This window comes from Phaethon aethereus (genome assembly GCF_964289735.1).
Source record: "Phaethon aethereus genome assembly, chromosome: 12".
NCBI lineage: Eukaryota > Metazoa > Chordata > Aves > Phaethontiformes > Phaethontidae > Phaethon > Phaethon aethereus.
The window spans coordinates 14,992,362-15,010,214 of NC_138588.1; the positions used below are offsets into that span (position 1 = coordinate 14,992,362).

Genomic DNA, 17,853 nt, shown 5'->3' on the forward strand with positions numbered 1-17,853 from the left:
CATATTCAAAATATATGTGCATTTTGTTTGTTACAGACATACATGCATCAACTCGAATCTTTTAAGTACCTGTGCACACTGCTAATGTGTAGTGTTCCAATTTGCAGAAAGGTATTTACACTGAACAACAATGGGGTTTGGAGTTGTTAGAATTTTTAATTCAAATTATGCAGAAGAGAATAAAACCATGTTATCATTGGAAATGAGTCTACAAGCTAAAACATTTGAACATTTGACAAACATGAATTAAAGTTTCCTGATGTTCATATGTTCGAATATATGAACATCAACATGTGGAAACAATCAAAGATTGACATAAAAATAACATATCAGCTTTTCCTTCTCCTGTCACATATAAGGCCTTTTATAAGACAGATTAGTTCCTCTTCAACTTTTGATCCTGAAACTATGTATTAATTGTATTTAATTTATTAAAGGAATCAGAAGCTTTTGTAGATTATGCACAGAATCATGGTTAGAACACTACTTTCTAGATCACCAGAAAAAGAACATGTAATGTAATGCATATCCTTGCACTACCTGTAAGAAAAATGTGTAGCCTTCAAATGAAGCTTGTGCTTGACCCCATCTCCAGGCTGCTGGTAATGTTAAGAATTACCTTTCACACTTGTAGCTTTGGGAGTCCGGTGGGAAGTCCACAAAGATGCCTCTCCCCAGCCAATCCTTGTTGCAGCAGTGATACGAACCAAATAGACACTGTCAGGCCTCAGGCCTTCGAGGAGATACTCATCTGAAGACCCTGGAAGCTCCAAGACTTGGATCTTGGTCTCTGTGCTGAGGCGGAAAGACAGACGGTACAGAACCACCTGACCTCTCCTGTATTTTGCAGGAATTGGCAGCCAAGAGATAAGAATATCTGTAGGACTCCTGCTCGTCAAACTAATTTCAGGAGCTCTCAAGGGAACTAAAAAGGAAAAGACAAAGCTTTTGAGCTCAAGGAAAAGAGAAATGGAAAATTCTCATCTGACATCTTAGCCTATGATGAGATGCCAGTAATGTAAAAGTAAATAATCCAGGAAGTTTTGTAGATTCTTGTTTATTTTAAGGATAACTTGACACTGCTCATACTTCTCACCTGCTGCATGCAGTACAGCCTTAGCAAGCTCCTTTTGGTAAGGCCCTCAAGACTTTCTTCTCTTATTACTGCCAGCAGTAATCAAAGGCAATCAGCACCTTACTGTTCTGACAAACCGTCAAGGTTAGATGCAGCAGCTTAAACTGAGTATAGACAACAACCTTTACTGTTGAAGACTCAGTGCATGTTCTCTTCCGCCAGCAATTTAATGAGGGTAGTAACTCCTGGCAAAGAGACAGGCAGACAGATGGAACTGACAATGTTCCATGCTGCCAAAGCTTAACCCTATTAGAATTTATCAAGCAGTTCTAATGAACTATACTAAACAGTTTGTTGTTGCCATGGTGTTCAGATTAGTTAAATGTCTGCACAGAAATAAGTCAGTACGGTCTTTTGACAAATTCTGATTCTACTAACAAGCACATAGACAAAAAACAAACAAACAAACAAACAACCTTCCATATCAAACAAAATACCTTTAATTTTTTTGGGGGGGGTATAGCAAATTTTTATTCCAAAATTTCCTTCAAAATTTGCAAAAGATGCAGTGGGTGTGCGGTTTGATTTATATTTCAGATGCCCAGGAGAGTCATAGAGACTAAATCCTAGGCTATCATCAAATTCTCAACACTGAGGGAGTTCTTGGAAGACCGAGAATACTTATGTACATCATTTGATGAAATGTCTTTTAACATAGAAAAAGACACCGTGTAATACACAATGTTGCCCTATCAGAATGTTTTTTATTCTTATTCCTTTCATTAGCTGGCTCAATCTTACATCGCACGTATCCAGAAGTCTCACTGATGTCAACAGAAATTTGGGATGCTCTAGAGCTGTTAGCACTGGATTGCACATTTCCATTCAGTGCAACTGAAAATGTTCACTTCATGCAGTGGTATTTGTCTTACCATCTTCAAGGGTGTGCTGAGTCACATGGTCTGACATCTGACTGGCTCCCAGAGGCATATAAGCTACAATATAGAAGGTGTAGTTGCTGGCTGGTTCCAAGTCATCAATAATGTAATGAGTTGTATCATTTCCAATGACCACTTGGTACTCTTCATTATTTAAACCTGGCATAAAACAAGGGTTAGACAAACAAAAATTCCTGATAATCCCTAAACATCACAGTATCTTGGCTTTAAGATTTTACAAAGTTATTTCATGTTCTTCCCCAGCCTACCTCTATTTTTTCAAACCTACTAAGTAAAAGCTCTTTTATTCACAGTAGTAACTGTGTCTTGCTGTGGTGTAGATTATGGTGTTTCAAGACTTTCCTGAATAAGGGATGCTGAATGGAATTCTAAACCCTATTTAGAATTTGTCACAACAAACTGTGCCCAATGTACAGTAACACAACAGACAAGCTCTAATAGCCTTATCATTCATACCGAGCTTCTAAATCTATTTGTTTAGAGTCAGGGAGGTTTTTTTCAAAACCTATTTACAGAGCCTTTCTATAGCAGACTGAGAGGAATGTGAGGGCTCCACTCCATCAAACACAAAACAAACACCACCACCCCAAAAAAAGAAACAAACAGAATTTATTCAGCAAAAGGATCTCATTTTAGCCCTGCAAATTGTATTACATTTGATTGACACGTTTTTTTCTTTAATTGGGAGAGAGGCCAGTAAGAACAGACCAGAATGAGCTTCAAAAAAGTTTGGCTCCTTAGTGAGCTGTTAAAAAAAAAAAAAAAAAGAAAAAAATCTCTGCAATTCACATTAAAATATGCATAGCAATGCATGCAGCCGTCCTTGTCTTTGTTGGGCTTTATTCCTATAGAGAAAGGCTATAAAGTGGAATAAGTGCGGTGAAAGCTGCTGTGTTAACGAACAATTAACACCAAGTGCATGTCAACTTAATCAAAACTCTGTAAGAGCCAGCTCCTCCTCTTCACAGCTGAATTTATAAACAAAACGAAAGGCAAATTCCATCATTAAGTTTTCCCACATTTATGAATTAACTTGATAGCATTTTAATTAGACAAGATTACAAGCATCTCACAACAGACTAGTTAATGGCTTGTTAATTAGGAATTGCAAGACACGATTTCTGACCTGCTAAACAAGATCCTTGAGCTCAAATTAAAAGGACTTGTTCTCTCATTGAATGGATTGCTAGGCCTCATGCAGAGGCCCTAATGAAACAGCCATAATAGAGAACAAGGCTTGCCTTCCACTACAATCAGTGTTCCCTTTGTGCCTTTTCTAAATCACTAACAAGGAATTAACACACTCCAACATGCATGCTCATCAGACCCTTATTCTTCTTGCTACTATGACCCCGATTTGAATGTAAAATATTCTGCTTAAAGAAACAAAAAACAAAAACACAATAAAAACACCTGTTAGTTTCTTCAACTAACTTGATTAAAACACTAACTTTTTTTTTAAATAGGGAAGAGGACCTGAACTTGTTTTTACAGTGAAACATCAGAATACTAGAGTTGTGAAATTAAATAATGATTGATGGTATCTTTTGTATTGAAAGCGCCTACCACGTTGTGAAGTCTACAGAAAAAACTCTACAAAACTGCATATGATTAGTGTATTATCCAGTTTTCCTTTCTGTTTAAAGCATCAGTACAACTTAGGAGACCCTTAACAAGCACTGTCTTTCTTTTGCAGCAATATGTTCTTTACTCACACTGACAAATGTGGTTCCTAACTAAAACAAGAGAGCAATATATGAACATAAATGTATAAAGTAAAAAGTTACACGTGAGAAGCTTTAAGCAAGTAGGATATTCTTGTTAAGTCAGATACATACAAGATTAAAAATTATCTTCATTAGGGCCTGAAACATGGTGTGACGGCAGACTGGGGAAAGACAGGCTGAAAGGAATAATGAAACCAATACATTCATGCAAACTATTTACATTAATACATAATTATCCAGAATTCTTACAGAGTAAATAAGGTGTTGACAATGTCAACAGTCTATGTTAGCACCTCTATGGCCTGGTATGGTGTAAATGTCATCAAAAGATTTTCCTTAATATTTAATTTGCATTTCTTTAAATATAGTTGCTTCTAAATTTACATTTGAGAGACAGCTGGTGTGATACTTTCTCACAAAGGTATTTTCTAGGTTTTCAATAATGCCTCTGACATGTGGGCAACATCCTCATAAAGGTTTACAGACTATCAATTAGAAAGCAATTATTTTTACAGAAGTGCAGTCCACTAGCCCTTGAAGCTCAACATTTTTTTCTACAAAACGAGACAAATGTGGTTTTATGTCCTGATGTAGATCTTCTGGCACTACCTAATCATGTTATCAAAGAAAACACGCATGCAGATCACCTACATTTTGATTCCCACCAGTGTAATTACTCTTCTTAACACAGCCCTCCCCACTCTCCCTGTGTGGCTTGCTTTACTAATGTGAAAGGATGCACGACAGCATTATATTAGATAAAGTAAATATCACAAGACAGCCTGGAAAGATGAAAAAATGGGTATTTGAGAAAACAAGTTCAAATAAATCAGAGTTTTTTTGTTGGTTGGTTGCTTTTGTTTAGAGTTTGTTTTGTTTTTTACACCAAGACACACTGCAATCTCATTTCACAAGATACAACCTTTTGGATAAGCAAGCAAATACAGCGACTGCAAAACTACTTTACAGAAAACACGTTTCAGAAGATGCCTCCTTTCACTACTGTGCAAGAGTATTTCCTGCACAAATACACACTTCCCTAAGGACAGTTTTCCAGTTTCCTTTGAAGTTACCCAGCCTCTGCTCTCTACGCTGGCACCGGACACACCATTACCCAGATAACTTATCTAGTGTGACTTTATTCATACTAAGTTTAAAAGGGGGTTGTGAGCACAATACCTCAGTGACTGAAAGTGTAGGGGGTAATTTCCCACACCTCTTGTCCTCATTATCTTTTAAAACTCTTTCCTTCCTTCCTTCAGACAAAATTCTCTTGTGTCCTGAAATATCCCACTTGCAAAAGCAAAGGCAGCTATTCCTGCATCAGTATTAGAGTAATTAAGCTGTCTTTCCTGTCCTCTGCTTAGCAGATGGCAGACTGGTATTCCACACAGAGCTGAGCATCTGCAGTCCTGTCCTTGAATAAACCACTTAACTGAATAGAAATGGAAAAAGAAATCACTCTTAGAGAACAGAGCTGCACAGATCCTAGTTTAAGCCACGCATCTAACAAATTTTCAAGTCATTTGGCAACCACTTCTCCCACTTAGAAAAAATGCCTGTTTTCTATCACCTTAAAGATTACCTTAAAGCAATTACATAATGCTAAGGGATTTTAAAATATTTAGCTACTCATTTTTATTCTAACTATCCATTCTCTTTTATATAGGCATTTATATATCATTTCAGAGACTAGGATAAACCATTCATGGCTATTTCAGCTTATTTCAGTTTGAGTACACTTTTCTCACTATAGGAGACCAAGGGATGAAAGGAGAGCAGATTTTACCATTCAGCCAATATTCGTTCTAAGAGAAGATAGTTAACCCAATAAAGTATCAACTATTCTACTCCAAAAGCCAATAAAGTCACAAGAATTTGGGGATCTAGACAAAAGAGCTATCTCTGGTGAAAAGTTCAACTCTGTAAGACTCCACGATTCTGTTGCATGCTCTGTCCTTCCTTGCCAGGCACACCCAAGGAATAGACTAGGCAAAAGATCCTCCTGAGGACATAAGGAAACCTAGACAGTAGTATAGAGGCCCCAGGCTTTAAAGTCCATTCCTAACTTCAAAACCTGCTCACTGGAGTGATTGGACAAGGGTGTGTTGGAAGAACACAAATGAGATGATGTGGCAAAAGCATTTTTCCCTAAGCATGCCTGCTGGCATTATGACATGCATTTATAAGCTGGTATGCTCTGATGCTGTCCTGGTTATGACCAATTCAAATTTGACAGTCTTTGCAAGGACATTCAAGTTCTTACCACATACAAGTAGTTAAATAGTATTGAAATCAAACTGCTTACCTTCTGCTTTCATGTAATGCACAGAGTATGCAATCACTTTGTCTGAATTATACAGTGGCCTCTCCCATGCTAGCAGGATTGCTGAGCTTGACATTGTTTCAGCATGGACATTGTAAGGTGCACTGGGTCTGTCTTCTGACATAACCACCGTAAGCCTGGCCCTGGAGAGAACAGATCCCTGGCTATTCTCAGCCATGCACTGATAAATGGCATCATCTTCAGGAATGATCTGGTTAATCACCAACTTACTGAAGCCAAAAGGAAGAAAAAAGGGGGAAAAAAGCTCACATCTTGGATAAATTTAGCTCCACATGATGCAACAACAGATATGTTTGTGTCTGCTTAATGAGTTTAGCATAATTGACTTTCGCGCCACAAACTCTTCTATTAGAAATGGATGTGCAGCTGTGAAATTTAGCAACTTTAAGTTTTCCTCAAAATCTGCCATGTTTAAGTTTATGCCTGCAAAGCCAGTCACAGTGAAAATAACCCTGTAAATCTACTCCTCACCTGCAAAAAGCAGAAGCTCTAGGGTTGTCATTTCTTAACCAACTCTTTAATATGAGCTGCTCACTCTACAGAAGTAGTGAGATTGAGCCTCAAACAACTAGCAAGATTCTGGTCTCTGCTACACTACTGTAAATCTAGAGCAACTCTCTGGTGAAACTCTTCAATTTTCCCCTCAGGTAAGGCAGTAATCACAAAAGCTTTGCTGAGGATTTTAGCTATTGACTAATTTGCATTCCTTCTGCCAAGGAAATGTCTATAACCATATTTAATGTCCAATTTCATGTTTACTTGAGTTATATCTTGCTTGGCTATGTTTAGTTACTGGAATTTCATCCTTTGGTAGCGCATCACTAGCACAGTTCTCATACAGCAATTGTAATCTTACCTGTTGTACATTTTTATTCTACCATTGGAGTGTATCCTCCTTCCGTTTTTTAACCATGAAATTTTGGGGACAGGATTTCCTTCTGCCTGACAGGCAAAACGAGCAGTACCAGCTCTAGGCCTTGTTAAACTTTCCGGCCATTCCACAAATGAAGGTGGAGCTACAGATAAGTAACAAGGAGGAAAAAAAAAAATAAATCAAGCTCCCACAAATTCAAGGACAGTCAAAATAATAATGAAATTTCCATACACAAACCTCTCTCCTCAGGCCACTCACACATATACCCACACAGAAAGCACATTCCATGTAAACAAAGCACATTTGTTTGAAGATACAGACTATCTGCACAGACAGCAACATTTCTACACATTTTTGTTTATGCATTTATGAATACAAAAATCATAAACTCTGGCCTACAACATACTGCTCACAAAGTATACATATATATTACATATTTCTGCTTTGTTATGGGATTCTTTTCTGTGTTGAAAGCCTGTCTTGCTAGAGCAAACATCGCACCTGGATATCTCCAAGTGCAAATAAACTGCTAGTTTATAACTCAAACATTGAGTATCTCACACTTTTCATCTAAGTCAACAGAGAGAAGGCAGCCACAGTGCTGTGATCCGTTTCATTTCTGCAGTTTACCTACAGCCCCCAGTGTGCTATGTTTGAGATAAAGATTCAGCCCAGTACATAGCACAGCTCAGGACAGACATGAGATGTTAAAACACACTGTGGAAGTCAAAGCAGGCTCACCCAGCACAGTGAGAGTTGCCATTGCTACCGTGAAGTTTCGTGTGCCTGGAATAGTGGCTCGACAGACATAGACGCCTGCATGCTGCACCTTTACGTCAGAGATCATGAGGTTCCCATTTCCAAGGACACGTGTATTGAAGACGTCAATGGACTTATGGTCTATTTGAGAGAGTGGGATAATTGTGGTTACAAAGCTGTTCAATGTAATCTAAATAACTTACCTAAATAGGGTTGCCTAGACAGTAATGGCACAGAGTTTAAAAGTCAAAAGATGCAAAGAGAAATCACAGATGAGCTTTCAGAGGTTTCCATTTCGCATGTGCTTTGCTCTTCACTCTAGTTATTTGACCATTCAGGTAACTGGGTCTCACCACTTGGTAAGTAGTTTATATCTGAAATTCACCATCACCGCTAAAAAACTAATGTCATCTTCTCAGCCTCCCAATTGCCTTGCACTATGATTCAGTTCATCACTACCAACATCCACATCATCTTTACAAACAGGGATCATCTATCTCCTTCTGAATTATGCTGGGGATAAAATAAGTATATTTGATTACCATTTATTTTCTTTTATTGTCACAGCAAATGCTCTACAACTGTTAGGTAACTTTTTTCTTACTTGTTTATCTACAAGAGCCACTGAATCCACCAGGAAAGATATGTTTATTTCTCCCCCTTTTAGAAATAAAAATGTAGGAAAACTTTCCATGATTTGTTTCTATAGGTACAATCCTGACTTTCACATTTAGGTACATGTCAGAATAAAACCTGAGGTAATTTTCATGGAAAAATGTGATGCACTGATGAATGTTATTATTCCTATTGCATTCCCTCTCTTCCCCCCTTCCAGGCAGGCTACTTGGGGTTTGACTATATGCACCCATAGTCTAAATGGCCCATTAACACAAGCTCCAAATCACATTCACATAGTGCTTCTAAGAAGAAGAGAGGGAGAAACATTTACAGGATTTTTTTCATAGGGTGCAACCACTCCAAACTGCCGTAACTCACCATTGATTCTACTCCAAGTCGCAGACCCCTGGAGGTCACCACCCTACCTGGCCCTTTGCCCACACTGTGGGATTGACAGCAGAAGTCCAAAGCCTTGGAAATCCTCAGGGTTTCTTAACAGCAGCATGAAAGTATGCAACTAAAAGTTTCACTTACCCTAACCTACTAATTGTTACCTGTTATATGAAGCCTTAGAAAATAACCTAATTGCTGAAATCCTTTCTTTCCAGTTTCACTTCCTCTCCACAGGCTGAAGGTCATATGCTGTAATTTTAAGACCTACCTAACCGGCTCCATGAGATGATTGGCTTTGGATTCCCTGTGGCTACACACTCCAATATGACAGTTTGATGAAGAGATGCTGTAACGTTTTGAGGACCAGCTATTATAGATGGCTTGTGAAAAGGCTTCAAGTCTGAGGCTTTGGAGGGGAAAAAAAAATAAAATAAAAAAAAAGTCAGAACAATTAAACAAAAACTTAATTAAATATGAAATAAAACATGGCTTTTTTTCAAGGATGCTTAAAATTATGTTTACACCAAAACCTTATTTCAGTAATTGTGGAAGCTTACACTGAACAATATTTTAGCCACAAGATACAAGCAAGCAAAATTCCTATTTGGGCAAGTGGTTCAGAGGACAGTTACAGCTCTTCAACACATGTAAGTGGTTTTCCTATAATGTAAAAAAGAATATAAAGACATTGAAAAAACCTCACATTCTGAGTACCTGGAATAACACTCAGCACTGCCTCAGTGCTTTTACGTCTATTGGCTATTGTTGTGGCAACACATCGGTAATTCCCAGCATCCTTCTGTTCAACACCATAGATGTGAAGAACTCCTGTGGGTAGAACGGTTATCCTGTCACAGAAATAAAAAAAGAAACATTGATAAACATTCAGCCCCTGAACACCAGCATGGAATTAACTACTTGATTTACTAACAGCCATTGCTACACTGACCTGGGAACAGCAGGCTGGAGACTCAAAAACATTCTCTATACATGACTCGCCTCCCTGCATTTCTGAACTACAGGCAAGACTCCCCCCAGCATCATGATCAGAGCAGAGGAATTTACTTACAACAAGCAGATCTTTCTCACCCACAGAAGCAACCACCCCAACCTTTTTAGCCAGCTACTACATTCATACTATTCAGGTTAGCTAATTTTTGGCAGCAATTTCCAGCATAACTGGTATACTGTTCCCAGAAACCCACCTATGCTTTCAATTTTTATGTTTCTCTCTTTACTTTCATTTGCATGCTAGGTATGTTAGACATGTTCAGCAAAAGTTACATGTCAAGAAGGATAGGAGTAGGTTCAACGAATACAATCTGGACAGGGAAAGAACCTAGCAGGGATAAGGCTGTATGCTTTAAAGTTAATCAATTCAAGAGAAGCGCCCCTGCGCAGAATTTCCCTAACATAACATGTTTTAACTCAATTTTCTGTACATATAATTCTTTATTGGCCCTCTACAGAAAAGCAGGTTCAGCATCAATTCTTCTGTGAAAACAATCCTGCTAGTTCAAACCACCACCACAACCAAAGTCCACCTATTCTGCATCCCACAGCAATTCCCATTCCTGAGGTTGACTTGCATACAAAATTCACCATAGGTCAATGACTACTGTGTGGCTAATAGGGGGTGATTCTGGTCTGCACTCATAACACCTATTTAAAATTCATTAACAACATAGCTATTACTAGCTATTTTCATGGTTGACATACTAAACATATGGAACCTTTTTTATGTAATGGCATTGCAGGTAGGTATTAATATTTTCTTCTTGTAGCAGGCTCAAAATTATCACAGAAAATAAATTACATTCTAAAATGTGTATCTCTACATACCTGTCCATGACTAAAGGTAAAGTTGTTCGATTCACTTCCCATGTCACAGTGGCAGGAGGGTTTGCTGTTATTTTACAGGCAAATCGAGCTACTCCACCTTCTTGGACCTCAGTTGAAAATGGCTGGACTTCAAATGCAGAAATGGCTAAAAATAAGAGAACATGGAATTTAAATGACTAAAGCGAGGAAAAATTCCTAGCTAAACCAAACTCCAGATCATAGATCACCTTGCAAAAATACACAGAAATACTTCAAATAGTCCTCTTTTCTACATGCAAAGAAAGGTAAGTCTAATTACCTTGCAAACTGTGCTTAATAGCATGGTTTCATTGGTTGAAGTTTACGTAAAATAAATTTGCTTTAACCTAATTCAGTAAAAAATGTTTCAATGAAAATAAAAATTACACTCTCAAATTGACTGGCATGCAGCTGGAAAGCATATAAATTATTAAACTAATGAATGAAATGTCATTTCAACTAGTTTGGGACTGGCCCCACCAAACTTCAAAAAAAACCTTCATTGCAATAGAAAATTTCCAAAACAACATTCAGTTCCTTGACAGTCATATTTTAGTCCTTTAATAATATTCACTTTAGTAAAAGCATTTACAGAGTTGTACAAGTTCATCTTTGACAAGAAAAAGAAATCAAAATAAAAACACATCTCAAAATAAGTTTAATCATGTAAGAACAATTTCATTCCAACAGTCTGAGCAGTCACCAAGCAGACGCCTGATGCAGAGCATCAATATGATTTTGAGCACTTAAAACTTAAGAAGTTCACAAAATTGAGCCATCTGAAGTGGCAGATCAATAAATACCTTCCAGCTAACAGACATCTAAGAAATTGATCAGTAGTTGGATTTTTTTGCTCAGAAAATAAAAGCCAAAGGGAAAGGAATATAAAACCCTCTGATTACTTGCTTATTTGCTGCTGCTTACAACATTATTAACAGAAGGAACAACTCTTCAGAGGCAGCTCCTTTTAGGTAACTGCAACACAAATAACTCCACGCACATTTCCACCCCCTATAACTGCAGAGGGAACAACCTCTGCATAAAATCAATGGTACTGATTTGTTTTTTAAAAAAATCAGATTTCAAATAAATTTCTACTCTTGTATAAATTATACAGAAACATGATTTCAATAGATAAATCAATATTAGTAAGTTACCCACCTCTTAACATTCTAGTTTTGTGTTGAAAGAATTCCTCTATTTTACTTGTGTATTAATTGAAATATTTTTTCATCTTACTTACTCTAATATGCTCTCAAGAATGCCTTTCTGCATAGAGGACACAAAGTACTGATGCACACACCAAGCATTCTAACAAATGCTCCCTCCCACCTCCATTTTAATACTATTGCATAGCATCAATAGATTAATATTGGAGCGTGAAGGAAATGTGATATAATCTGGTTGCTTTCCCCTCCACGCACAAATGAACTCCTAATATGGGCCTCACTACGTAACTTAAACCTATTACTAGTATACCTATTTCACTTCCCAGGTCAGAATAAATCTTTTTTTTTTGCACTGCATTCCTGTAGTTGCACCAGCACTGACAAAATGAGCATTGCTAATCATACCAGGTTCAAGAACAAAACAAAAAAAACCCCAAGACTTGCATAAAGATATTACAACAGAAGTCTTAGATTTAAAGCCTGTTGAGGGAGACACAAAAACAGTTCTCTCCTTGAACAGATTTTTCTTTTGGTTGCTAAGTAATCATCAGAAGAAAAAGAGACTTAATAGTCCTTTGCCTACCTACAGAAGTTCAGCTTCACAGAACAGAAAGACTCAGTGCAAGTCAGATAACCTGCATGTACACCAGGTTGTTCCCATAACTCTGGATTTGCTTTCTGCTGAATTTGATGCATTCTGACCCTCCTGTAGTTTTTCACCATGGGGGATGAGGGGGGAGCATCTAGGCTTGTCTTACTTCTTCCCTTCCTCCTCCTCCATTCAAATTTCTCCCTACACAGACAGCGTGCGTTCACCTGGAGTCAAAACAGTATTTCCCTAGTGCTGTTCTTAACAGGTTTTCTAACAGAAAATGTAGTGCTTTGCAGTTTTTGTGTGTTTACTGAAAGTCTGTTGTAGCAAACTAGGCAAATCTGCTTAGCTTTTGAAATAAAATCTCTAGGAATGTAATAAAGGCATAGATAATAAGAACACCACAAATCAACATGAGTTTCAGAGCCATCATGTAGCACAGCTGCACCACACAGCCAGTGGTATGAGAAAGGACCATTTTAACAGAGCAGAAAGGTAATTAGAAACACAGTCTTATCAAAGCAAAGCTCTTACACAGCTTTAAAAGTTTCATCTCCACAAGAACTATAAAATCACACCCAGAATTTTCTTATATTGTTACAATTACTTAAAGGGACAGAGTGAGTCAACAGAAACACAATATTTAGTTTTCACTTATGTATATAAAAAGAATTATTTATTTCCACACATCCAGTACATTACAGCTGAAGATTAAAGACAGAAGTGAGACTCTCAAGAACTACAAAAGAAACTGAGGAAGATTAGTATTTCACAGAACACAAAATGTCATCATGATAGCAAGCAAGAACAGATTCAGCTATACTATTTAGAAAATCCAACGCAAGTTGTTAATTGAAGCTGATATCTAAATACCATTTTTCCACCTGAGCAGGAACAACGTATTTCCTCAGACAAGTAATCTTTAAAGATAGCAAAAGTCAGAACTATGGAGAACTGCATCAAATCTCCAGAAAAACTCATTAATGTTAGTAAATGTGGCTTTGGAAACAGAGAGTCCCCACTTACCTCTCATTTAAATTTATACATAGTTTATCAGTTTAGCTCAATAGTTGCTCCTTCTGTATCTTGTTTCTTTACGCAAATCTTTGGTTTCTTCTTAATTCTGACTTTATTTGTTCCAGTAAAATCTGTTTTTACAAGTCTATTGCTGTCTCATGAAACCTGACCTCTTTGTAACAGCCTTGTTTTCATGGCAAGCACTGATACCAACTCAGAACCCCAAGAACAAGTCATTAAAGCAGTGCTGTTAAGAGGCCAGAGCTCTATAAAATGGATAAGAAACAAAGTCTCAAGAGACATAGGTTGTTCCTGAAAACAACCCTGCAAAATGCAATAAATGTAAGTGCCTTTTTATTTGAGTTTTCCCCTTCTTCTCCAGTCTATTTAATCATTTTGTTCCCAGATTTATAGCCAAAAGAAAACAATGTTACTCCGAGAAGCTGATGCTCCCACCCTTTTTAACTTGCAAGATACCAAACCTTGCCTACAGAAGAACAAAAACAGTAGTTATAAACTATTTACATTTATAAATGCCTGCAATTTATGTGATGGGAAGATGTGTTTGTGTAGTTACTTTTGAGTATGAATATCTTTGATGGCATAAAACACACAGTTCTGTCCAATAAAGTAATCTATACAGAGAGAAATCAGACTTCAGTTCTAGTATGAGTTCTCTCATTTACCATTGAGCAAATATCCACCAGCTCAAAAACAACATTATTACTTGCTGACACACACTGATTAAATATTGGAGAAACACTGCTGGTATCTCCTGCACCACAGATGGATTGAATACTATCCTGCATACATGGATTTAACTATTATGGTACAAAAAAGTAAAACTTAAGCAGCTCATTCCTCACACCTTTGTTTGTTTTATTAAATACAGCAGAAGTCCTTCACTCAAGAGAAGAAACACAATACACAACCACTTCATTCACTTTTGAAATGAAGTCCTGAAGCTCGTTCAAACGCAAGTCCAGGTGACTTGTTCCCTTATATGCTGCACTTTCTACTCACTTTTTGTCATTAAGTGATTTTCTGAATGACCTTTATTAAGAGGTAAAATAAATTGCAACAACATTTATTTTTGTTAAAGCTTGCTGGCTTCATCACAGCTGACACTAGCCCAAGACTGGACTGCAACTGTATAATAAGGAAGCTGAAAAAATGGGAGATAAAGCCCCTGAAGTGACATTACTCCCTGAACTGAAACAGTAGCACGGAATTGGGTTTCATCTAACCAGAATGCTCTCCAGCACATGACACCAACCACTTAAGTGTTTCTCAAGAGATAATGGCCACCAGATGAACTGCTCAGGTGGAAAGAACAAAAGTGCATGATGCCATTTGGAGAACCTGCATGTTAATGCTAGTGAGGATTACACAGTAGCCCTAACCTTCAAATGAAAGCAAGAATCTTTTCCTTTAATTCTCAGGTGAAGAGGTTTCACTTGAGAAAAATAAACTGGTATATTAAAGAAAAAGTCATGGCTTTTTCCAAATAAATGGATTTCAGGACAGCACATGACAAATGTAATATTGAATTTCATCTTCTTGATCTAGTTTTCGTGATGTGCTCTCTCTCTGAACTGTTTTAAAATGCAACAAATGTGGTTTAGGTATATTTATTAGAGTTTAGTACTGAAGCCAACTTGTACATATTTTCCTTGAGTTTAATGTGATTTCTCAGTCCTTGCAGGAGTGAGGCTTAAAACTGGAAAGGAGTTTTGACAGGCGTTTTGGCTATATGCACACGTATTTCTAAATTATTTGCTACTCAAATGCCACGCTCTGGTCTGGATCTGGATTGGGAATAACCTTTACATGAGTACTGACAGATCCAGACATGCAGCAAGCCTAAAGATACATAGCTGTTCTGCCCATTTCTGATGAAGCAGTTGAAATACAAAGAGCTGGAGTGGTCATCGAGTGATCTAATGGGTGGATCTTTGCTGAGTGTCCCAGGAGATGCTAGTAAAAATTAAATAAAGTATTTTGGAGCTCAAGTTCTGTTTAGTACATACAGTTCAGCAGTGAATGTCACACAAATGGAGAGATATGGGTAAACTTTTTCATAACTGTAAGTGAAAAGGGATTATTGTGAAAGGGTGTTCTGTATGTGCTACCACAAGCACAGTGATTTCTTACATTCACCCTTAAAATTTTAATCAAGTGCTGTTTGACATAGAATTACTATTTTTAAAATGTGAGGCATAAAAGTGAGAGATTTCAGGAGAAAACAGAACCTGACCTGTAAGGAAAGGTTAGAAGAGCTGGGACCTGATTAGCCCTGGGAAAGGAAACTGAAGAGAGAAGCGACAGTCTTAAAAATGTACAAAGGAGATATTAGAGAGGACAGGGAGCAATGACTCTCATTTATCAGTAAGAACAGAAAATGCTGGAAGAGGCTTTAGCTCTAACAGGGGACATTCAGGTGAGGTTGTTAAAGGGAAATGTATTGGCAAGGAGCAGGCAACGGAGGTGATACAACTGCTTAGCAAAAGGGGTGCCTGGGCTGTTACCTAGCTCCCTGAGGGCAGTGACACTGCCCCTGCCATTTCTCTCACACCAAATACTACAGTAAAGATCCTTTCACAAGGAAAATAATTTTGTCCTTCAGAAACATCAAGCATCTATTAGTGTTTTCGTATTTTTCCCCAGGCAAAAAGACAATTCAGAGTAGATTTGTAAGAAGGTGGTTCTTCAGTTTTCCAGCCCTCTGCCTCCCCCCCACTTTCTCTTTCATTCTTCTTTGCTCTTTTGAGCTTTATCAGTGTAGCACATTCTACATCGATAAGCCCTAAAATCTGTGAAGGTAAGATAATGAAGCTAGTATAGAAACAAAAGGATATCTAAGAAAGAGTCAGTGCCAGAAGCACCCCCCAGTAGAAAACGAGTGTCAGTCAGCAAACGATACCCAAGGCATAACAGACAGCTGAGGTGTACCACTGCTAACCTCACCTGGAACCACTATTGCTAGACACTAGCAAGTGTGTACACTTGCTCTTCAACAGCTGATGCATTTGAATTAGCTTCATCGATATCCTTACACATCTCCATTCTTTTCAAGCCAAGTGAGTCAATAAATGTATTTCAGAGAAAAAAAGTGACAAGATGATCAACAGGTACAAGAGGTAGCCTCTGATGCCTCAAGAGCTCTTCAGCTACATTGGAAAGAGGATAGCTCTACTGATTTTCAAAAACAAAACATCAACTTACTTATTTAAAATTACACATTCAGGTTTTGAAAACAAGTTGAATCGGAGGCAAGGTTTACAGCAACACAAACCTAAACTCTTCAGTCAAAAAACACCCAGACTATCTTTAATCAGTATAGGCTGCAGTCTACAAATGAATGTTGTTTTTTAGAAAGACATCTGTGCAAAGAGAACAAACACAAAGTGTGTGGGGAAATCCAAATCTTTCAAAGTAAAATATTATTGGCTTTTTTTTTTTAAATTATGAAGCAGATTATAACCTGTTGTGGTTCAATTTAATAGTTTTAATCTTAAAAAATCCTAAAGCCAACCTTGGCATATAACATACAATGATCATAGTGCCAGACTAAAGTATGGAACCCTAAACACACACAGAAAATCTCTCCAGATAACTGTGAAGTCTTCTAAAATGGGATTTCTAGGATGCAGGTAGCTCTTCAAGCATTTAAAATGCCATGTTTTTAGTAAACTGCTAAGGAAGCAGCTTATACATCAATTCACACAAGCACATAGCCTGTAAATGCCATCAAAGCAGATGTGTATTTTGCTCAAGGAGTTGGGAACACTCTGCTCCTTGTTCACTAAGAAATGTGGCTACAGTTCTGATTTAAATTATAACTTACATTCCAGATAGGAGACAAACATCTCTTTTGCGTTATTATTTAAAAGCAATATAATATCCTCCCAATGAAGTTGCCAAAGTACCAAGAATCTCCCAAATGATTCTGAACATCTTCAGTTACCACTAAATATGAACATAAACCAGTGGATATGCTCATATAAAGTATGAACATCAGAAAACCCTAAATTCTAGCAGGGACCGCTTTAAGGATCTTGATCTAACCTGTCCTTACAATTCACTGTGTCATGATGTACTCAAAAAATTTTCAGTAACTGTTAGGCTGCTAGACCAAGACCAAACACATGGACCAGGATAATTTTCTTGTAGTCTCCTGTGTGAAACTCTTTATTGGCTCTTTTTTCCTACTTAAATTGTAAATTTCTTGGCACAGGGACTACGTTTTTTTCTGCATCTACTCAATTACATGCAAACGCTGTCTTCTGCGTGTATGAGGCCATATCTCAGTTGACAACAATCTTAAATCCAGTAATAAGGAAGCTGGACTTTTCTTTCCCTTGGGTTCTCTCCCCACCCTGCTTTGCCCACCCCCCCTCCCCTTTTCAAGTTTCTTTTCATTAATACATGTATTATTCAGCAGAACTACCATGTTGAACATA

General features: G+C 37.6%; 1 protein-coding gene across 1 annotated transcript in view; it reads right to left on the reverse strand.

Annotated features, from left to right (window-relative positions):
• Nucleotides 1-17,853, reverse strand: part of PRTG (protogenin) — a gene marked incomplete at its 5' end in the record, with an annotated part of 85,299 nt that overhangs the window by 38,281 nt on the left and 29,165 nt on the right. Inside the window, 8 exons of the mRNA XM_082005073.1 lie at nt 620-925; nt 2,008-2,172; nt 6,070-6,317; nt 6,965-7,124; nt 7,724-7,882; nt 9,021-9,158; nt 9,467-9,600; nt 10,595-10,739. Coding sequence (XP_081861199.1) covers nt 620-925; nt 2,008-2,172; nt 6,070-6,317; nt 6,965-7,124; nt 7,724-7,882; nt 9,021-9,158; nt 9,467-9,600; nt 10,595-10,739 — 1,455 coding nt within the window. The remainder of the gene's footprint in view (nt 1-619; nt 926-2,007; nt 2,173-6,069; nt 6,318-6,964; nt 7,125-7,723; nt 7,883-9,020; nt 9,159-9,466; nt 9,601-10,594; nt 10,740-17,853) is intronic.